Genomic DNA, 23,275 nt, shown 5'->3' on the forward strand with positions numbered 1-23,275 from the left:
GTATGTCTACACTACCCCCCTAGTTCATTTGCATAAAGCCGGCCGGCGCCATTTTTAAATGCCGGCTAGGTCGGACCCGTGCCGCGCGGCTACACACGTCACGGACTAGCTAGTTCGGATTAGGCTTCCGAACTAGCTAGTGGAACGAGGCGTACAACTAGTTCAGACTAGGAAGCCTAATCCGAATTAGCTAGTCCATGCCGCGTGTAGCCGCACAGCACGGGGTCCGACCTAGCCGGCATTTAAAAATGGCGCCAGCCGGCTTTATGCAAATGAAGCCCGGGAAATTCAAATCCCGGGCTTCATTTGGAGCTCCGTATGACTACATTACCCCCCCTAGTTCGAACTAGGGGGGTAGTGTAGACATACCCTCAGGGATTTGGATATCTAGTTACATGTGGAAACAGAGGTTGGAGGTGGACAAAGGAGAGACCTGGGAGTCTACAGCTTACTGCTCTTCCCCCGCTGAGTGGGGGAAGGGGGAGAATTCCAGGGCCATTGTGAGCCAGGGAGTCGCACGCAGCCAGCCCTTTGTCCTGGTCAGGCCAGAGGATTCAGGTTATGAGCCCACAGGACAAGGGGGAGGGGCAGGACTTGCTTTGGTGAAGACGACTCACAGATTAAACCTGAAAGGCCAAAACTGCAATGGTGTGGAGCCAAAGACGTGGCCTGCTGGAGAATGTTGTCAATATACACCTGATATAGGATTCTGCTTCTAACAGATGTTAATTCTTGTAACTGATGTATCATTATTGCAGAGAATTGTAAAGGTATACAACATGCATGATCTTACAGAAATACCATGTAATCTGTCAGGAGATGTACGAAATGACAGGTGGCATGTAAAAGGACATTGAGATGGTGCATCCATGGGGTGGGGGGAAGGTATTAGCCCCAAATTGGCACAAAGAGGGCCGTGTTAGGTGTCAAACAAAAGCTTACTTTCTACTGGTTCCGTGTATGCTCTTCATATATCTGTATAATGTCTGTGTGTGGAGTTATGAATATGTACTCTGTATGGAGACTGGAAGTTTCTCTGTATGTCATTGAGTAATGGGTCAGGAATGTTATGGACATGTTAATGAGCAAGTCTCCAGGGAACAATGGATCTCTGGAGTCCAAAGATGCACCTGGCCACTGGCTGTGTGACTCTAGACAGCTTGGAAGAAACCTGGAAGGAGGTATAAATAGACCATGTGGATGACTCCATCTTGGTCTTCAGCTCTGCTTCTGACCCCAGATGCGGCCTCGTAGGGAATCACGAGCCAGGAAGAACTGCAGACCCATCCTGGCATAGGATGTGCACCAAAGACTCGTAAGCCAGCAGCTATAACATCTCTGCTGCAAGCCTGCATCGAGAACTGGGAGATTCAATGCATGTAATGTATGATACTTTAACAGCCTTACTCTCATGCTTTTCTTTCTTGTAGTAATAAACCTTTCGATGTTAGATTCTAAAGGATTGGCTCAGCGTGATTTGTGGGTAAGATCCAGGGTGTAAGTTGACCTGGGAACTGTGGCAGGTTTCTTGGAACCGGATAGAACTTGTTCGGGGTAGGTGAGATTGGGTTCTAACACCCGTCACCTGTGTATGAGGCCCCTGATCATCTGGGGCATGCATACTGGTGCGATGTTGGAGGGATTTTGCTCGTGAAGCTTCAGGCAGGCAGAGCAGGAGGTTCCAGACCATAAGGACAATGGTCCACGAACTGCAGTCCGCCCCTTTGACTATGGCGAGGCAATGCCTGAGGCTGATAGGCCATATGGCGGCGTGTACCTACATTATGAGGCACACCAGGCTGCAACTATGGCGTATGCAGGCCTTGCTGGTGAAGGTGTACAAGCCAGCTCGCAACCGTATAGACAGACTAGTCACCGTTCCTCCCGATGTCCCGTCGGCCTGGAACTGGTGGAGGAGGGAGGGCGAGGTGTGCAGCGGAGTTCCGTTCATACAGCCCCTTCCTGCACTGCAGCTGGGGACGGACGCCTCAGATGCTGGATGGGGAGCCCACCTGGGGGAGCTCGGGGCACAAGGTATGTGGTCCGAGGCAGAGAGGAATTGTCATATCAATGTCAAGGAACTCAGGGCATGAGGCTTGCATGCTTGGCATTCCTTCCCCATCTGCGGGGCGCCTGTGTGTCCGTTCTTATAGACCACATGGTTGCCATGTATTATATCAACAGACAGGGTGGTGCTCGCTCCTCTCCCCTCTGCAAGGAGGCGGTAGCCCTCTGGGAGCTCTGCATTGCACACGATGTCTTTCTGCATGCAACTTCTCTCCCTGGGGTTCACAATACACTAGCGGACCACCTCAGCAGGGCCTTTGCAGCCCATGAGTGGGCCCTCAAACAGGAAGTGGCCAGCTCGCTTTTCCACAGGTGGGGGACTCCCCTCCTCGACTTATTTGCTACGAGATGCAACAGGAAATGCCCCAAGTTCTGTTCCTATCGGGGGTCTCTGGGGGACGCCCCGAGGTTACGGTGGCCGAAACGTCTGCTGTACGCCTTCCCCTCCTTTCCCCTCCTTCACGAGGTACTCATAAGGGTCAGGAGTTACGGAGTGACACTAATCCTCATTGCGCCAGCATGGCCTCGCCAACATTGGTTCACCACCCTCTGGAACCTCCTCGTGGAGGATCCCATCCCGCTTCCCTCGGTCCTGGACTTGCTGACGCAGGATGTAGGGCAGGGCCTCCTGTGCCATCCGGACCGCCGCTCCCTGCATCTCACAGCCTGGAAGATCAGTGGCTCAGGGGGGAGGAACTCCTATGCTCTGAGCAGATGAAGAGGGTCCTGATGGAAAGCAGGAAACCCTCCACCAGGGCCAACTATGGAGCCAAATGGTGCAGGTTCTCGGCTTGGGTTGCCAAGAAGGGTGGGACCCCGGAGTATGGTCTCACCCAGAGGATTTTAGACTACCTCCTGGACCTCAGGCAGCAACGGCTGTCCTCCTCCTCAATTAGGGGCCACCTGGCGGCTATTGCGGACTTCTACCAGGTGAGGGTGGCTGCTCGGTATTTGCCTTACCCATGGTTAAGAGGTTCCGCAAGGGGTTGGACAGGCTGTACCCCCACATCAGACAACCTATCCCTCAGCGGGACCTGAATCTGGTTCTTTGCAGCCTCATGAGGGCCCCATTCGAGCCAATGGCATCCTGCTCCATATCCCATCTGTCATGGAAGGTGGCATTCCCGGTAGCCATCACTTCAGCCAGAAGGGTTTCGGAGTAACATGCCCTCTCCTCAGAGCCCCTGTACACAGTGTTTTCTAGGGACAGAGCGACCCTGCAGCCACGTCCGGCCTTCCCGCCCAAGATGGTGTCCCCCTTTCACATGTCCCAGGAAATCTACCTTCCGGTGTTCTACCCAAAACCATACGCGGACGGGAAAGAACAGGTCGTACACATACGAGATGTCAGGAGGGCACTTGCTTTTTATTTGGAAATAATGAGACAATTCCGTAAGTCCACACAGCTCTTTGTCTCCACAGCTGAAAGGATGGAAGGGTTCCCCAGTGTCAGCGCAATGTCTGTCCTTGGGGATTACTGCTTGTATCGGGGCATATTACGACCTGCAAGGGAAGCCAGCGCCCCCAGTTATGGTCCACTCAACCTGGGCATCCTCCACAGCCTTTCTGGCACAGGTGTCAATCTTGGACATCTGTAGTGTGGCCATGTGGTCATCGGTTCACACGTTTACTTCCCACTATGCCTGTAGTTCTCCACTGGTGGTCCATGGTGACTTTTTCGGTGGTCCACAGGAACATTATCCAAAGTCACACAGTGTGAGCAGGCGCCGCTGTTAGGCTGTTTTACGCCGTGTTCACAAGCACGCGGCACGTCATCCATAGCGACACCTAGGATGCAACCGCGTTGTGTCACCAGTAACTTCCGTCTGAGGCTCTGAGCATCAGTGTAGCTGCCGCTGTCGTGCTGAGCGGTTGCTGTGTCGTTCGTCCTGTGCTACATGTGCTGGAGGTGGTCCACGAAAATTTTTTGATTGGCCTGGTGGTCCGTGGACTGAAACGAGTTGAGGACCACTGCACTATGCAATCATGCAGCAGGCTAGACAGGATGTAGCTGTAGGGGTAGCAGTGCGGCAGTCCGTTTCTTGCTAGGTTTCTGACCCCACCGCCGTTGGTATAGCTTGAGAATCACTTGGTGGAATGGACATAAACAAGCACTCGAAGAAGAAAAAACTGTTATTTACCTTATAACTTGTTCTTTGAGATGTATTGCTTATGTCCATTCCATTCCCGCCTGCCTCCTCTTTGTCGGACTGTCCAGCAAGAAGGAACTGATCGGGCGTTGGGGCCAGCAGGACTATATATGCATGGCTATAGCGGCACCACTGTAGGGAGCTCCCTAGGCTGGCCCAACAGGTACTGCTAAGGGTAAAAAAGTTCCGGAAATCGTGCACGCAGCGTGCATGCACCTAGTGAAATGGACGTAGGCAAGCACTCGAAGAGCTCTATAGATAAGTTCCACAACTGGTTTTCATGTTATATTTTAAAATTTTGCCTAATTGTTTCTCTATGCAGAAGAACATGGGTACCTACTGATGAATAAGAAGCCTAATATTTTCCATGATGACGTAGCTTTGATAACTTTTTTATTTTTCATGTAATATTGATTAGGAAAGTGTTTTGGAAAAACAATGCATATTTTCATTTTTAACTTGATTAAATGTGTCAGGTGTTCTTAAATGAATTAGAATGCCACAATATTGTAAGGGGTTGGCTTAGTACTAAATATTGACAAATGGTTGCAGCAGTTACTCTTGATTGTCATCTAGGTTGCGCAGGGGGATATTCTGGGAGGATATTTTAAAATGAGAATTGTAAAGTAGGGATGTGATAGTTTACTGTTAACCTTCACTGTTATATGCCAGCCACCCCCCGCCTCTGTATCAGAGGCAGCAGGATGATGGGGAGGGGAGGAGGGAGCCAATGTATGCAGGGAGCTGGCTTAAAAGCAGGTTCTCCACACACACCAGCTCCTGTGGAGCCACCCTCCACCGGACGTGTAAATGTGTAACCGCTGAAAAATTCAGTAGTTGCATGTTAACCCCGCCACACCAAATTACCTTTTAACATCCCAATTGAAACATAAAACAAACATTTCTTCAGAGAGTGAAATAATTTAAGAAGGCTGTGTCCCTATCAACTTTCATAATGGGTTAGCATTTTAATTTCTGATATATGATTAGGGCTCAGACTTCCTGGGTGTTAGTGTGTAGGAGTATTTTGAAGTAGAAAAGCATTAAACTGAACCACTTTTCACTACAGTGGTGCTTAATCTTTTTCGTTAGTACTAGCTACAGGTTGAATGTCTGAACACAATATGAGAAGGACCATACTGGGTCAGACCAAAGGTCTGTGGAGCCCAGTATCCTGTCTTCTGACAATGGTGGATGCCAGATGCCCCAGAGGGAGCGAACAAAACAAGTAACAATAAGCAATTGCTCTCCAGTCAGCCATTCCCAGCCTCTGACAAACAGAGGCTATGAACACCATTCCTACCGATCCTGGCTAACAGCCATTGATGTACCTAACCTCAGTGAATTTATAGAGATTTTTTTCTGAACCACATGAAAAGTCCTGGTCTTCACAGTCTCCTCTGGCAAGGAGTTCTGCAAGTCGATTGTGTGCTGTGTGAAGAAAAGCTTCCTTTTGTGTTAAACCTGCTGCCTATTAATTTCATTTGGTGAACCCTAGTTCTTATGGGAAAGAGTAAATAATGTTTCCTTATTCACCTTTTCCACCCCGGTCATGATTTTATAGATCATGCATCTCCTCTTTTTCTAAGATGAATAGTCCCAGTCTTTTTAATCCCTCTTCATAGGGGACCCATTCCAAACCCCTCAGGGTTTTTGTGCTTTTTTCTGAACCTTTTCCAATGCCAATACATCTTTTTTGAGATGAGGCGACCACATCTGCACATAGTATTCAAGATGTGTGTGAACCATGGTTTTATAGGGCAATAAGATGTGCTATCTTCTTCTCTATCCCTTTTTAATGATGCCTAACATTCTGTGGGCTTCGACTGCTGCTGCACATTGAGTGGATGTTTTCAGAGAATTGTCCACAATGATGCCACAATCTCTCTTGAGTGGTTAGAGCTAAATGCGCCCCCATCATACTGTATGGATAGTTGGGATTTTTTTCCAATGTGCATTCCTTTATTTATCCACATGAACTTTCATTTGCCATTTTGTTCCCAAATCACTTAGTTTGGTGAGATCTTTTAGAAGCTCTTCACAGTCTGTTTTGCTCTTAACTATCTTGAGCAGTTTAGTGTCACCTGCATATTTTTGCCACCTCACTGTTTAGCCCTTTCTCCAGATCATTTATAAAATAGGTTGAATAGGATCAGTCCCAGTACAGACCCTTGGATGACACCACTCATTACCTCTCTCCATTCTGAAAACTAACCATTTATTCCTAGTCTGTTGCCTGTCTTACAACCAGTTATCAATCCATGAGAGGACCTTCCCTCTTATCCCATGACAACTAAGAACATAAGAACTAATTTGTCTAAAGAGCCTTTGGTGAGGGACCTTGTCAAAGGCTTTCTGGCAGGTGAACAAAGCCCATAGGTAAGTGAAAGACATCAAGACCTGGGAGATGGCTCAAATGGAGGGAGCAAGGGCTATAATAGCAGAGTAAGGAGAAAGAAGGCAGAACTGGGGGGCAAAAGTCAGATCAGTGTCTTAGGCTGTGTCCAGACTCCATGCCTCCGTCGACGGAGGCATGTAGATTAGCCACATCGGAAGAGGGAAATGAAGCCGCGATTAAAATAATCGCGGCTTCATTTAAATTTAAATGGCTGCCCCGATCTGCCGATCAGCTGTTTGTCGGCAGATCGGGAGAGTCTGGACGCGATGCCCCGACAAAGAAGCCTTTCTTCATCGACACAGGTAAGCCTCGTGAAACCAGGTTTACCTGTGTCGATGAAGAAAGGCTTCTTTGTCGGGGCATCGCGTCCAGACTCTCCCGATCTGCCGACAAACAGCTGATCGGCAGATCGGGGCAGCCATTTAAATTTAAATGAAGCCGCGATTATTTTAATCGCGGCTTCATTTCCCTCTTCCGATGTGGCTAATCTACATGCCTCCGTCGAAGGAGGCATGGAGTCTGGACACAGCCTCAGGGTGTGTCTAGACTACTGAGTTTTGTCGACAAAAGTGGATTTTTGTCGACAAAACTATACCAGCGTCTACACTACCGCTGAGTTCTGTCGACATAACGTCGACAGAACTCAGCAGTTTTGTCGACGCTGGTAAACCTCATTTTACGAGGCATAACACCTTCTGTCGACAGAGTTCTGTCGACAGAAGGTGTTATTGCCTGTAGGGTTGCGTCCAGACTACGGGGTTCTGTCGACAAAGCAGCTTGCTTTGTCGACAGAAATCAATGTGTCTGGACGCTCTTTGTCGACGGAAGTTTTGTCGACAGATACTGTCGACAAAACTTCCGTCGACAAAACGCGGTAGTCTAGACGTACCCTTAGATCCCCATATACAAATGCAAGAAGTAGGGGAATAAGCAGGAAGATCTTGAAGTGCTAATAAACAAACAGAACTATGATATAGTTGGTAGCACCAACTTGGTGGGGCAATACACACAACTGGAATATTGATAGAGAAGGAGAAAGCTTGTTCAGGAAGATTAGGCACAGAAAATGGGAGGGAATGTCGCCTTATATATTAAAAATATATACACTTCGATTTAGGTGGAGATGGACACAGGAGACAGACTTGTTGAGAGTCTCTGGGTTAGGTTAAAAGTGGTAAAAACAAGGGTGATGTCATGCTAGGGGTCTAATACAGACCACCTACCCAGGCAGAAGGGGTGGATGAGGCTTTTTTTAAACAACTAAAAAAAATCATCCAAAGCACAGCATTTGGTGGTGATGGGGGACTTCAACTATCCAGGCATCTGTGGGAAAACTAACACTGCAGGGCATAGATTATGCAATAAGTTCTTGGACTGCACTGGAGACAATTTATTATTTCAGAAGGCTGAGAGAGCTACTGGGGGAAAGCTGTTCTAGATTTGATTTTAACAAATAGGGAGGAACTGGAAGACAGCTTGGGTGAAAGTGATCATGAAATCATAGAGTACATGATTCTAAGGAATGGTAGAAGGGGAAAAACAAAATAAAGACAATAGATTTAAGGCAGATTTTAGTAAACTCAGAGAGATGGTAGGTAAGGTCCCATGGGAAGCAAGAGTAAGAAAAAACAAGCAAAGAGAGCTGGCAGTTTTGTAAAGGGACATTACTAAGGGCCCAGAAGCAAACTATTCCACTGTGTAGGAAAGACAGAAAGTATGTCAGGAGACCACCTTGGATCAACCAGAAGTTTTTATATGATCTAAAAAACCAAACAGGAGCTATATAAAAAGTGGAGACTAGATCAATTTGCAAAGAAAGAATATAAGCAAACACACATATGCAAGGGCAAGATTAGAACGACAAAGGCACAAAACAAGCTGGCTGTGTCTACATTGGCACCCTCTTCCGGAAAAGGGATGCTAATGAGACCAGTCGGAATTTCAAATGCCCCGGGGATTTAAATATCCCCCGCGGCATTTGCATGAACATGGCTGCCGCTTTTTTCCAGCTCGGGGCTTTGCCGGAGAAAAGCGCCAGTCTAGACGGGATCTTTCGGAAAATACAGCCTTTTCCGGAAGATCCCTTATTCCTCTTAAAATCAGGAATAAGAGATCTTATGGAAAAGGTTTTATTTTCTGAAAGATCCCGTCTAGACTGGTGCTTTTCTCCGGCAAAGCCCCGAGCTGGAAAAAAGCGGCAGCCATGTTCATGCAAATGCCGCGGGGGATATTTAAATGCCCGCGGAATTTGCAATTCCGACTGGTCTCATTAGCATCCCTTTTCCGGAAAAGGGTGCCAATGTAGACACAGCCACTCAGTCTAGCTAGAGACAAGGGTAACAAGAAGACCTTCTATAAATATATTAAAGAGAAAGATCAAGGACAGGGTAAACCAATTGCTTATTGAAGACAGAAAATTTGGAAATGGGCAAAATGGCAGAGGTGCTTAATGACTTTTGCTTTGGTTTTCACCAAGATGTTTGATGGTGATGGGATACCTAAAATGCGAATGCTAGTGGAAATGGGGTAGATTTAAAAGTTAAAGAACAAGTTACAAATTACTTAGAAAGGTTAGATGTCTTCAAGTCACCAGGGCCTGATGAAATGTATTCTAGAATACTCAAGGAGCTGATAGGAGGTATCTGAGCCTTTAGCCATCATCTTTGAAAAATTATAGAAGACAGGAGAGATTCCAGAAGACTGCAAAAGGGCAAATCTAGTGCCCATCTATAAAAAGAGAAATAACCCAGGAGACTACAGTCCAGCCAAGATTAACTTCTGTACTAGGGAAGATAACAGAGCAAGTAATTAAGGAATTCATCTGCAAACATCTGGAAGATAAGGTGATAGGTAACAGCCAGCATGGATTTGTAAAGAACAAACCATGCCAAACAAATCCAGTAGCTTTCTTTGACAGGATATCAAGTCTTGTGGCAGGACCCAGTGCCGTCTAGGTCAGTGGTTCCCAAACTTTTTGGCATCACGCCCCTCTTTTTGATTTTTGAGAAACCCTCACGTCCCCCTTCCCCAAAAAATAGCAGCAAAACTTGGGGTAGAATTGATGGGATGTGTGTGGTTGGGTTGCCTCGCACCCCCCCTAGAATTTCTTCATGCCCCCCAGTTTGGGAACCTATGGTCTAGCCATCCCTGACAGATGCCTGTCTAACCTGCTCTTAAATATCTCCAGTGATGGAGATTCTACAGCCTCCCTAGACAACTTATTCCAGTGTGTAACCATCTCGACAGTTACCTAAACCTCCCTTGCTGCAGTTTAAGCCCATTGCTTCTTGATCTATCATCAGAGGTCAAGAAGAACAAGTTTTCTCCCTCTTCTTTGGAACACCCTTTTAGATACTGGAAAACTGCTATCATGTCCCCCCTCAGACTTCTCTTTTCTAAGCTAATCAAACCCAATTCTCTCAGTCTTCCCTCATAGCTCATGATTTCTAGACCTTTAATCATTTTTGTTGCACTTCTCTGGATCTTCTCCAGTTTCTCCACATCTTTCTTGAAATGCGGTGACCAGGACTGGACACAATACGCCAATTGAGGCCTAAACAGCGCAGAGTAGAGCGGAAGGAAGAATGACTTCTCGTGTCTTACTCACAACACTCCTGTTAATGCTTCTGTCATGATCAGGAGCAGTGTTAACCAACACCTGGTAACTAAGGGATTAACTCAGGAAGCTAGCAAAGGTGTCAGTTAGGGGAGGTTTGGGCAATCAGCCAATAACAATACAGGTAGGAATTTCAAACTGGAAAAGAGGGGTTTTTTTCTCTCTCTTTTCTTGGTATGAGATCAGAGCAGTTTCTCCCAGGTATTGAGGGAGATGGGAGACACTTTCTCTCTCCAAGAATGGACTTCTTGAAATGAGTAAGTAGGGAAAAGTTGAGATACTCTGTCAAGGTTTATTGTTTTCCTTGTTTGGGGGTTTGGAAATCATTTCTGAGGTGGCTAATTGGTTTTCTCTTTTGTAATGAAGGATTACAGCCCAGGGACTTTCCCTGAGACTCTGTATTGCGGCTATTTTCCACAATGTATTATGCTTGCAACAGTAGTTTTGTTTTGATAATAAAAGAGTTTTCTTTTTATTCTAATTAACCGGGATTGGTTGATTGCTGTGTCATTAGGATTAAGTGCCGACTTACAAGGGAAGAGTCTTTTGTTGTCTGTGGATTTCCTCTGTTTACCCGACTCCAAGTAAAATGGAGGTTGGGGCAGGAGGGAGAGCTTTACCTTCGGGAGGGGACTCCCAAGTGATCTCTTCTCTGATTTTCTTGGAATTACTTGGGTGGTGGCAGCGAAGACCCAATCTTGTCTTATTTTTGTTTGTTTGTTTTGGATCTCTAGGACTGAGATTGAATAAGTTTGTCTCTGGGAATCACAGAGGCAGGTTTTGCAAAGGCTATCCTGCTAGCTAGCCCCCAACTCTGCATACAGAGGCTACGTCTAGACTGGCATGATTTTCTGGAAATGCTTTTAACGGAAAAGTTTTCCGTTAAAAGTATTTTCAGAAAAATCGCATCTAGATTGGCAGGATGCTTTTCCGCAAAAGCACTTTTTGCGGAAAAGCGTCCGTGGCCAATCTAGAGGTAGTTTTGCGCAAAAGAGCCAGTGTAGACAGCAGAGATTTGTTTTCCGCAAAAAAGCCCTGATCGCGAAAATGGCGATCGGGGCTTTTTTGCAGAAAACAAATCTCTGCTGTCTACACTGGCCCTTTTGCGCAAAAGTCTTTCAGAAAAAGACTTTTGCCCGAATGGGAGCAGCATAGTATTTCTGGAAAAGCACTGACGATCTTACATGAGATCGTCAGTGCTTTTCCAGAAATTCAAGCGGCCAGTGTAGACAGCTGGCAAGTTTTTCCGCAAAAGCAGATGATTTTGCGGAAAAACTTGCCAGTCTAGACACAGCCAGAGTGTCAGGTTGGGGAACTGAGCTGCGACAGCAACCAGAATCATGTTTGCTTTTTTTGCAACAGTGTCACCCTGTTGACTCATATTTAGCTTCTGGTCCACTATGACCCCTAGATCCGTTTCTGCAGTTCTCCTTCCTAGACAGTCACTTCCCATTCTGTATGTGTGGAACTGATTGTTCCTTCCTCAGTGGAGCACTTTGCATTTGTCCGTATTAAATTTCATCCTATTTATTACATCCTATCTTGTCTCACTGCAGAATGAAACAGATTCTTCCCAGCACACTTATTCCAAACTTCTTCACGAGCGGCGTGGGAACAGGAACATGCTGATGTGATGTTTGTTCCAACTTCCTTTATTAACCCTTTTCTCCCCCTTCTCTTTTGCAGTGGCTCGTTACTCTCAAGCAAACTGTAGACTGTAGATGCAGTTGTTTGTGCTTTGTGTTGATCAGAAGTAAATGCTTTTTGTAAAGGAGATGCAAATTTAATGCACTTGATTTTTGTTACACATATCAAAGAGGGAGAAAAAACTGCACCTGCCTGCATGTTCCATTCTGAATTCATAAGTCAAAAAATAGCTGACGCTAGTAACTTTTTGGAGAAATCACTTTTAAAACTGACCCTCTTAAACAAATGAAACCATTTTTACCCAACAGAAGTTTCTTTCTCAGTGAGAAAGGAAAAGACATGTTCCACAACAGAACCTTGGCATTATAAAGTCCAGATTCTGCAGCTCTCTCTATGTATTGTGCGGGTGAATGGCTTTACATTTCATTTTGTATAGACTTACTGTAAAACTCACCCCCACATTCATGCATTGCCTTCAATGAAGTACAAAGGAAACTGGATGTTAGCTTTGTTGCAAACCCTGACTCACTTCTAGACACATCTAAGACTCAATTCCAAACTTGGCCTACTCACCCCGGAAACAAAAATACAACTTGAATTTAAGATACCCAGACCACCAAGAATGAGTTAATTGCCTTTCAAATGGGAATAATAATTTTGTACACAGTAAAGATTCAACATCATTTAAGACATTTATTGGTACATCATGGCTGTTTGGTAATGGAATCTAGACCCAGCTTTGAAAATTAGTGCTACAGAACTGGTAAAACATGTTCTATATGCATATAAAATTCATTGTCTTGGTTTATTTAATCAACCCTAGCATTCTGAAAGGACAATCTATTCAGTGTGTGTTGCTTACAATCCAATATGTCATTTATGGCTTTTAATTAAAATCTTTTATGTGACCTTTCAATGATGCTTGTGTTCTGAAGGGAGACTCAGATCTTCAGAGTTAAGAAATGTGTTATTTAAAGTGTCAGAGAATAGCAGCTATGGGAGCCTTTACAAAAGGTTAAATTCTTTATTCCATCTGGAAAGATGTACCATGTCAGGAAAGTATTCAGATAACAGAAGCATATAAGAGAGAGTCATGGTTGAAGATTATGTATATAAATGCTACAAGTTTATAGGATCTGTGGTAATTCTGGGCACTGAATAATAAACATGTCTCTCTTATACCACTTTTTAAAAAAAACAAGGTAATAATCAGTGTGGATGAATGAAGAGGGACTGCACATTACAAAGAGGTACATCAATGAATTTGGAGAACATGCAAAAGGCCTTGATTCTTGTTAAACAGAGTAGCTAAGCATAAGGAAGAATACAAGATAGTGGCAATAAGAGGAGAACAAAGCCCAGACAAGCAGTGTTGGTTGAGTTTACTTGTCTTGTTCATCCACAAAACGTGACATTCATCAAAAAGCAGCCATGGCCCATTTTCTTTGGAAAAAAACCAACATGTATTTTCTGGCTTTGCACAACTGCAAATAATGTTTGTCAGTTCTGTGAAACCAACCTACGTGCACACAATTGCATTCTTCCTTGTGTCTCTAGCCCAGCATTTTGGGAGGGTCTCGACCCTTCCTTCTTCACAGATGTGAATGCCTCCTAGAGGCAACACTTATCAAGACACAGTGAGGAACTAGCAGCCATCAACTCATCGACACCTTTTGGAAATCGGTGTTATCATTCAGTGGACGGCTGGTTGGATCCTCCCACTTGATTCAGGTGGAATTTAATTGCAACACAACAGTTTTCTTCTCCAATGTATAAAAATAAATTTAAAGTTCTGTTCTAGGTAATACTGGCACAAAGGAGAATCTGTTTTCCAAAGAGGCGATTTAGTTTACGTGGAATTGTTAAGACAAGTTTGGTGGTTCCATTTTTCCCTGTAAATGCGACCTCACCTTCTTAGGCCCATGTGCAAAATATATTTCCATAATGACTCTTCCATAAAAAAAAATCTCTTTCTCTCTCTAGAGATGTTTATCTCTACCTGTATCTATGGTGAATGCGCTCTTTGCATTCCAGCCTTACATGTTTCCAAAGTCAAACATTGCTACATTCATCCTCCATGACTTGGTAATACTGGATGGTATCAAAGGTCTTTTCTTTTTTCCAAACGAAATCTCCTTTGTGTTAGCTCTTTCTCCTCAAAGTGTAATTTTGCTGTGTCTGTTAGTCCAGCACCCCCTTTTGGCAGTTCTGGGAAGCGTCAAGCTAGATCGGCTCCGCATCTTTACTTGCCCATCAAGGGAGTTTTTTTTCCGGAGGATGAAGTCAAAGTTCACCTGGCTGTTCATGGCATAAAATACATTAGCACTGTCTGGGATGACTAACTCTGTAAAGAGAAGAAACAAAGTCAGTGGTGAGGTGCTGTACTATTGAGACTAGCTGGTTGCAACGCTCACATGCTGCTTTGGTTTGGCAACAGTGGATTTTGTCCTCTCACACTTTCCCCTTATGAATATGTTATGAGAAAAAACTAAATTAAAAAAGATTTAGGTTGTAAAAAAATCAAGCCAGTTGTACAACTTTCAAGTGCATTTACTAGTTGCTCATGTGTCTATATTTCAGCTCTTATGGAGCTATCCTGTGCACTGTGTGAACCAAGCCATGTGTATGTGTGTGTGTGTGGAGGCGGGGAGAAATAGGATTTGATCATGTAATTCAAGACAAGCATAATGCAGATGAACAAAGGGTCTGCATTAGGACTGCATAGACAACTGTAAATCTGACGTTTCCTAACTGACCAGTGCTTGGCTTTACGATCATGTGTTTTTAATGAACTTTGAATGCATGCGGCTTGAAAGGCTTTGGGTATGGGCATGTCTTTTGTGTTTTTATTAACAGAATTTGGTTTTTCCCTTTTACATGCAGCTGCAGCTGTGTTCAGTTATTTTGGTGCTCCTCTGTCCTCAACCCAGCCTCCAAAAAACCACAGACACTATTAGACTCTGATCCTGCAAGCGGTCAATGAGTAAAGTATGTGCACAAGGGAGTTTGTTGGACCTGGGCCTGGCTATCCCACGGCAGCTCTGTCTGACGACTGAAACTGTACTTTTCAGGGCAAGCACTACATCACCTTGAGCTGCTGCCACTCTCAGCACATATGGCCCCCACAAATGCTTTTCTCTGTAGGAAGATCTAGTGGACAAAGAGACCCAGGGAGGTGTCTCCGTGGGATAATATACCAAGAGGAAAGAAAACGTTCCAGGATGACTATGTTAGATTATGAAGAAAAGCCCCTATCGGCCTGCACCTGGTTTGGGAACTAAGGGGTGCCCATGTCATTGCTACCCTCTGTTAGGCACAGATATAGGTGGTGATCGCCAGCGTGGCTTTAGATGTTGGATGTGGAGAAGATTTCCTAAATGCCATAATGTTATCCATATCCAATCCGGGAAAAATCATGAAGATCACAAAAAGGGCCATAACTCACTCTTTAATTTTGACCAACAATGGCAGAAAGCTTCAAAATAAACAAATAATGCACCAGTGCACTCAAAATAGAAATGTTTTGCCAAGTTTCAGCCCCAGATAATCTGTGTGCATTGTCCTGTACTTTTTTGCCTTCAGTTGAAGTAAAAGTCTGTCGTTTCATAACAGCATGAATCTGCTTGCACCACGTAATACCTGGTGGGCTGGGGATGAGCAATGTTTTGTTGTCTGGTATTTTAATGGAGCTATACAAATAATAAGACCTCTTACCTCCTAATTACAAAACATTTTTATATTATCTGCTCCGACAGAGGTACAAGGCGAAAGCACGTGTGGCACAACATTAATGATCATCTATCACCGAATGCTCTCTCCTTCACGGGTCTGTATTATATGGAGAGGCAGGTAGGCTCCGCTCTGCTCCACCATGGAGGGAAATCAAATGGCAGGGAAGTTGGATGACCAGTAGGTGGGGGTGCAGGGCAAGGAAAACCTGCATGCTAACCCTCTGTGGGAGGCAGGCTTGGCTGAGTGAGGGGAGTCAGGCTCTCTGTGCTGTATACCAGAGAATTTTCATGGTCAACTGCTGCAGAGATCACTGCTGTTCAAGGCAGAGAAACTTACCCGCTGTGGCTTGCACATACCATTGACAAGGTGGGAACACATTTGTGGGGAGTCCAGCTCATGGGAAATTGCCTTGCTGTCAGTGGAGGGGCAGGGTGGGGTATGCTGCCAAGCAAACTGTGTGTCCAGGGATACCAGGGAAATGGCCACGTGCTCCCTGGGAAGCGTTGGGCAGCATACACGCTGCAGGCCGCATTCCCAGCTCTTTGTCCATTCCCATGTGGCCCTGACTTCAAACCTCTTTACACGCTAACACTGGGATCTGACTGTACATTCTCCCCATCTGCACATGCTCATGTCCAAAGCGGAAGCAAGGCCAGTCACGATCAGCGGCTCTATGGTAGAGCTACCGTGGCTGTCAGAATTAAAATGCTCTGTGTTTCTGAAGTTGCTTCATAGTCACTTTCTTCCTGAAAAGTCTGAAGAACTTTTTAAGCAGCAAGCTGCTCTGTTTTCTTACCTTTGTCCTCGGCGATGACCTGAACAAGCTCATAATCCTCGACTGGATCAGCCTCTAGGTTGTGTTTTGACATAGCTCTCTGAATGACAGCTGGAGTTTTGTCTTGGCTGGTTAACTGGAAAAAGAATTTTGCAATGATGGGTTTTTCTTTTTCCCTTTACTCATTATCTAAACATTGTACCTGATGTATAAAAGTTTGCTTTGAATTAATCACTAAGTCTGGGGGTGAGTTTTGCAAAGCACTGAGAAACTATTGCCTCTTAGGAATGAAATAGAAGCAACTAGTGGGTAGAGATATGAAAGGTTAACCAGTTAACCGGTAAACATCACCCTGAATGGGTGATGCTTACCCGTTCCAGTTAACCACTGAGGGCTGGAGTGGCTCCCTGCCCGCTGTGGGCAGAGGGCTGCTCCAGCCCCACAGGGGCTACTCTGGGTGTCTGGAGTAGTCCCTCTTTGTGGCAGCCCAGCCGCGGTAGGGAGCTGGGGCCAGAAGCTGGCAGAGCCAGCCCCACACTGGGGGCCAGAGTGGTGAGCTCCCATTCAGTCGGTTAACTGGTTAAAGGTTGGGTCAACCTAACATTTAACTAGTTAACTGATTAACTGGGATTTTACATCCCTACTGGTGGGCACTAAACTGTGCTACTTGTGACTTTTTTGAAAAGTCAGTTTTATTCAGGAAGATGAATAATGCACCCGCTGAGAGAGCAGTAAATAACATCACCAGCTCCCTTGAGCAAATGTGTTTGGAGATGAGATGTCATTTGTATGAGCCATAAAAATTCCACACAAATAATTTCTCCATCTGTTGCTCATAGACAGCAATTAATTGGGACTCTAATGGGGCAAATGCTTACTTTGAAATCTTGGGAATATTTTTTGGCCTTGTATCTGGTTTGCAGCCTGCCATGGAAGTGTCACATGGTCTGGATTAACCTAGGGCCCTGTCTGAAACACACTGAAATCAGCAGAAAAATTCCCATAGTGTTCAGTTAGATTTGGTTCAGGCCCATAGTTCAGTTTGCTGCTCCTGAGGGATCAATTCCTTTAAAAGAAAAAGTGTCCTGCAAGTGGCAAAATATTTGATTCACCCATTTAAGATATCGAATTTTGGAACTGTTATGGAATGAGGTTTAACTGTTAATTCGAACTAAGGGGTTTATCTTGGACGTGGGTAGTTATTCCGGGCTAGTCAGTTTCCAAAACGGCGACTGCCCGGGAACATGCTAATGAAGCACGGGATATTTAAATCCCGCACTTCATTTGCAATTTCGGTCGCCCTCACTAGCCTCCCTAGTTTGAACTAGGGGGCTAGTGTAGACGTACCCTAAGTCTTCTCAGTCCCTAGTATAAGAGACCACGATGAAGGCTGCTTTCTTCTATGTCTAGAGACGGAACTTTCCTCTCCAAAACCAACACTAGACTTGCTTATCATTTTTCATTTGGAGAAAATCTGAATGAAGTCTGGACATTTTTCAAAATGAAATTTTCCAAAAAATATTCTGATATTCTTGTTATTTTCCCATTTTTAAAATGTTCATTCTCAAGTTTCCTTTATTGTTTTTCATTGTTTATGATTTGAGGAGCATGGGGGTTCCATGTGTCATTTTGGTTTTCAAGCTTCAGGACTCATTAGCTCAATCATGTGGTGAGCTTTTTTTTCAAAATTGAAAATATTTATTTTTGAAAATTGTATCGTCTTTGAGATTGAAAAAAATATTGTATTACAATTTTTGAAAACTGCTGGAGAAATTTTGATAAACTGAAAACAGATCACTTCCAAAATCCACACAACAAAATCCCGTTTGAAGTTTTCTCAAAACTTATTTTGATTTTTCAACCAATACTAATAAATACACATAAAACTTTAGATTTTGGGACAAAGATTATGATAAAAACCCAGATCTCATAATGGTGGATGCATGAGAAATAGAAGAGATATGGTAGAAGGTTATTGTATTATAACACCACCTTCCAATTACATGCCCTTTGAGAACTCTGTAGGCAAGTGCTAGGTATTAGTCATATAACAGGGCTGCTGACCAGTGACGATTGCCCCAGTGCCGGGTGATTTACACAGCATTTTGGAACAAGCAATGAACTGGAGCTAACTGAAACCCCAGAGGGATTTCAGAAGATGGTCTGTACTGGGAATATTGGAATGCAGGAATCAAAGGCATGACATGGCCCATAGCCCTTGGCAGCTTTGATTTGCACCACAACTGTTACCCTAAACAAAATCACATCGGTAATGACTAAAAGATTTAGCTCTTCCCCGTCACTGACCATGATGCTCTTGTACATGTTGCCATTGTTGTCTTCTATGCTGATCCGGATTATGCAGGTGTCTTCGTTCTGCTGGTTGTAAACGGGAGGCAACACTGTTGAGGTAATGGACGTGACAGAGATGGAGCGCTTGTGGATCTTGGGATTGGAAGTTAAGGAAGGAGGGGGTGAGATAGTGTTGGTTAAAGATGACACCCCTGAGGAAGACGTGTCCATGGAATGGATGGAGGAACAAGAAGAGGATTCAGAGAGCTAAATAATGAAAAATAAGAAAAAAACATACAATTAGAAACACGGTCATGGAATATTCATTTCTAGGGTGGGGGCCAGGCAAGAGAGGCACGATCAGGAATTCAGTTACTGGAAAGTCCATGCCAGGTTTTCTAAAGTTCTTAGTGGCATTCTCACCTCCTCTGTTCACATTAACAACCATTCCCAGCCAGTCCTATATGGGTGCTGCTGGACTCCACTTTGACTATACCAAGGGTGACCAAACTTACATATGACAATCTGCAGAAGTCTGAAAGGCAGGCTGCACCTGCTGGGGCTCTGGCTCCATGGGGCAGTGGGCGTCAGCCCATGTGATGTCCCTCCGTGCAAGGAATGGGGACTTCCTGCAGGAGTCACCTGCTACTGTGGAAGCCCAGAGGCCCCTCTCCTGGGTGGGCAGCAATCAGAGGTGACGCGTGAAGGTACATGTGAGATGACATGCCATTGCCCCCCCAGATTTCTGGCAGGCTTTGCTGACCCTGCTCAATCACATGGTGCTGCTGGGGCCCTCTCCCTGCATGGCAGCTTCTGGAGCCAGTAAGCCAGGACCTGCAGCCATGGGGAGAGGCTGCAGCAAACAGCTGAGAGCTGCAGGGAAAGTGGCTGCTTGTGCTGCTGTCTCTTCTGGCTGAGCTAAAGCAGCAGCTCTGAGCCATTTGCTGCTGCCTCTCCATGCAGAGCTAACTCCTGGGAGGAGCTGCTGAGGGTAAGGCCAGGTCTATGCTACACCCGGCAGGTTGGCTTAAGAGACGCAAGTCCAGCTGGAGACGGCATTCCTCATCTCCACAGCGGGAGGTGGATGGGAGCTCCCATTGGCTTCCCTTACTCCTTGCAAATTGAGGAGTACTGCCGTTGATGGGTGGCACCCTCGGCATTCGGTTTAGCAGGTCCTTACTAGACTCGCTAAATTGAACACCAGCAGATCGATCTCTGTGCAGTAAGTAGAGACGTGGCCTGAGAGAGGGCATGCCTAGGGGAGCCCATGACTCAAGCAAGGGAGTTGAACCTTTAAATTGTCCTTCCCCCCCTCGGCAGGCACTTCTATCCGGCAGAAGCCACAGACCCCACGACTCTGCTACAGGGGATCAGCCTCAAGCTCTCCCCTCAAATCTCTTTGGCAGAGAAAGGGGTGCACGGGGGGCTCTGAACTAGCCATGTGGCTTGGAAGCTGCAGTTTGGCCACCCCTGCTATATACACTTTGGCTACGTCTACACTGGCATGATTTTCCAGAAATGCTTTTAACGGAAAAGTTTTCCGTTAAAAGCATTTTCGGAAAAGCGCGTCTAGATTGGCAGGACGCTTTTCCGGAAAAGCACTTTTTCCGGAAAAGCGTCCGTGGCCAATCTAGACGCGCTTTTCCGCAAAAAAGCCCCGATCGTCATTTTCGCGATCGGAGCTTTTTTGCGGAAAACACTACTGTGCTGTCTACACTGGCCCTTTTTCGGAACAGTTTTCCGGAAAAAGACTTTTGCCCGAACGGGAGCAGCATAGTTTTTCCGGAAAAGCACTGATGATTTTACATTAGATCGTCAGTGCTTTTCTGGAAATTCAAGCGGCCAGTGTAGACAGCTGGCAAGTTTTTCCGGAAAAGCGGCTGATTTTCCGGAATAACTTGCCACTGTAGACACAGCCTTTCCGTTTTCTGCTGCTCGTTGGCAAACAGACCAGCAGGTGGCAGCAGGTTTAACAAATCAAAGGGAGCTGTGGGATGCCAGACTGCAGAATGGAAGTGGCTTGGGAAGACGCCCGGAAGAGCAGGGATAGCACAGCAGAAATCTCTGGCATAACGCCTGGAGCACGGGCCTTCCCAAAGAGCAGTGGGCTCTTTTATTAGGAGAAACACAAACAGCCAAATAGCCCCCAAACAAACGTTTCCTCACTGGCAACTGAGGTGGCAGGCTGGTGCCCTTCTTGCTCTCTCAGATTAGCTGCTGTCATGTGCATGAACCTGGCGGTGGGGACTCCAGAGCTAACCACACACATGCAGTTTACAGAGGCCAGGAGGGTACCGTTTCTGGGCAGAGAGTGTTCCAACGAGCACTGCCCGCGGTAAGGAGAACTAGGGGATAGGGGCAGCTCTGCCCTCCATACTTGCACACAGCAGCAGGCGACAGCAGAGGGTGCTTGTGCCACACAGAGTGCTGCTTAGGGAAAGCAGTTCCGAAGGCCACACCCCAGGGCAGTGGTCACCAAGCGGTAGACCAGGATCGACTGGTAGATCTTGGCGCCTCTGACAGGGGATCCTGACTGGTTTGGCCAAGAGGCTGTCAGGAGCTGGCACTTCAGCTGCCCCTTCCCCCACTACGGCGCACCTCCTGCCCTTTGCCTTGGAGCTCCCCCCCACCCCCAACCTCCAGCTTGCTGGGCTGGGCAGGGCAGGGGAGGAAGAGAAGGGGGAGCTGATCTCAGGGTGCCCCTCTCCCACCCTACATACTGTCTCTACAGAACGGGGGTGGGGGGGCACAACAGGGCTTGGGATGAAGTTGGTTTGCTGGCTGCTTTTGGGAGTGGTGCAGGGCAGGGGTGAGCCTGCCTTAGCCCCACTGCACCCCCCACCCAGGAGCCACCGGAGGTAAGTAGGGCCCAGCTAGAGCCAGCTCTGAACCCCGGCCCCAGTTATCAACCCCCTCTGGCACCCCAAACCCCTGCCCTACCTCTGAGCCCCCTGGACCCCAACTCCCTTACAGAGCCTTACCCTGAACCCGCTCCTGCACCCCAACTCCCTGCCCCAAGCTAAGTGTTCCTCACACTCCAGATCCCTTAGCCCAAGACCAGACCCTGTGCCCCAACCTCTGCCCCTGCCTGGTGGAAGGGAGGGAGGATGGGGAAGGGAAGGAGGATGCAGTGAGCAGGGGCAGGGCCTCGCAGAAGGGGGACAAAGGAGGCGGGGCCAGGCTATTTGGGTTTGGATTGCACTTAAATTCAAATACTGATCTTGTGCTTAAAAAGGCTGGAGAGCCCTGCCCTCAGGGCACAGATGCCACGACGGGAATGCACATGTACAATCACTCCAAGAACTCTTCCACTGAAATAAGGCTCCGTACGACTCCCACCAATTTCATTAAAGCAGTAGAGTTAAACCGGTGCAAGTTCTTGTGTTGACAACAGGCCCTCACTGTTGATTTGTTCCTTCTCCAATTCCTCTGATGGCTTCTCATTGTAATATTTTCTTCTCTCCTCCCGCTGGCTTGGGGGAGGCTCCCTGGGACCAATAGTATGGCCCGTATATACCCTATTGTGACTCAGATATGTTCCGACATTTACCCACGCCCATTTGTGTCACGGCTGCAACCCACTTTCCCGCATCCTCAGCTTCTACTGCACAATGCCTTAGGCCTTGTCCTTGCGGCCAAAAAGGGGTGTTTTTACCTCAGAATAGCACGAGCATTAGCTGTCCTGCTATGTTAACTGCATGGTGAAGAGGTGAGGTCACCACAGGCAGCAGGATAGCACTGGCCTCACCTAGCCTCCTCATGGTAAAAACTACAGAAGCCCTTCTCCCTATGAGGGTTTTCAGCCACTTAGTTAATGCAGATGAGTTCTCTCACTGGAAAAACTTGGCTTTTTCTGAAGGATGATCGGACTTTCTGCTAAGCCCCTGATTCGGCTACTGATTTGTCTCTTGTGGAAGCAGCTGCGTGAAAATGGCTAGGTCCTAAGAGCTCATTTAACCTGAGATGTTCTAGGCTCTGCCTCTCATTGCCATTTTCCTATTCTCCGGAATGTTGCAAACTATCTGCTATATGCACACATGCTTCACTTTGGTTTCCCAGCTATGGGACCAACAATCATCCCATACTGTTATATTACCATAAATATACCATTACAGACAGCTCAGTCACTCACACAAGTGGGCTGGGTCTAGACTGGCCAGTTTTTCCGGAAAATCAGCCGCTTTTCCAGAAAAACTTGCCAGCTGTCTACACTGGCCGCTTCAATTTCCGCAAAAGCACTGACTTCCTACTGTAAGAAATCAGCGCTTTTTGCAGAAATACTATGCTGCTGCCGTTCAGGCAAAAAACCCTTTTGCACAAAACTTTTGCGCAAAAGGGTCAGTGTAGACAGCTGAGATTTGTTTTGCGCAAAAGAGCCCCAATTGCAAAAATGGCGATCGGGGCTTTTTTGTGCAAAAGCGTGTCTAGATTGGCCGTGGACGCTTTTCCGCAAAAAGTGCTTTTGTGGAAAAGCGTCCTGCCAATCTAGACGTTCTTTTCCAAAAATGCTTTTAACGGAAAACTTTTCCGTTAAAAGCATTTCCGGAAAATCATGCCAGTGTAGACATAGCCCTGGTGTCTTAAGCGAGAGAGATAGA

General features: G+C 46.2%; 1 protein-coding gene across 3 annotated transcripts in view; it reads right to left on the bottom strand.

Moving 5' to 3' along the window:
* Positions 1-12,551: 12,551 nt before the first annotated feature.
* The window catches only part of RGL1 (ral guanine nucleotide dissociation stimulator like 1), a 149,943-nt gene continuing 139,219 nt past the window's right edge, over positions 12,552-23,275 (bottom strand). For all 3 annotated transcript variants that reach the window (XM_014575423.4, XM_089780597.1, XM_006126912.5), the window contains 3 exons: positions 18,693-18,944; positions 16,407-16,521; positions 12,552-14,222 (listed from right to left, as the gene is read on the bottom strand). In XM_014575423.4, the coding sequence (XP_014430909.1) occupies positions 14,035-14,222; positions 16,407-16,521; positions 18,693-18,944 (555 nt within the window). In that variant the 3' untranslated portion in view covers positions 12,552-14,034. The remainder of the gene's footprint in view (positions 14,223-16,406; positions 16,522-18,692; positions 18,945-23,275) is intronic.

Source organism: Pelodiscus sinensis, chromosome 9 (genome assembly GCF_052426305.1).
Source record: "Pelodiscus sinensis isolate ZL-2025 chromosome 9, ASM5242630v1, whole genome shotgun sequence".
Lineage (NCBI taxonomy): Eukaryota > Metazoa > Chordata > Testudines > Trionychidae > Pelodiscus > Pelodiscus sinensis.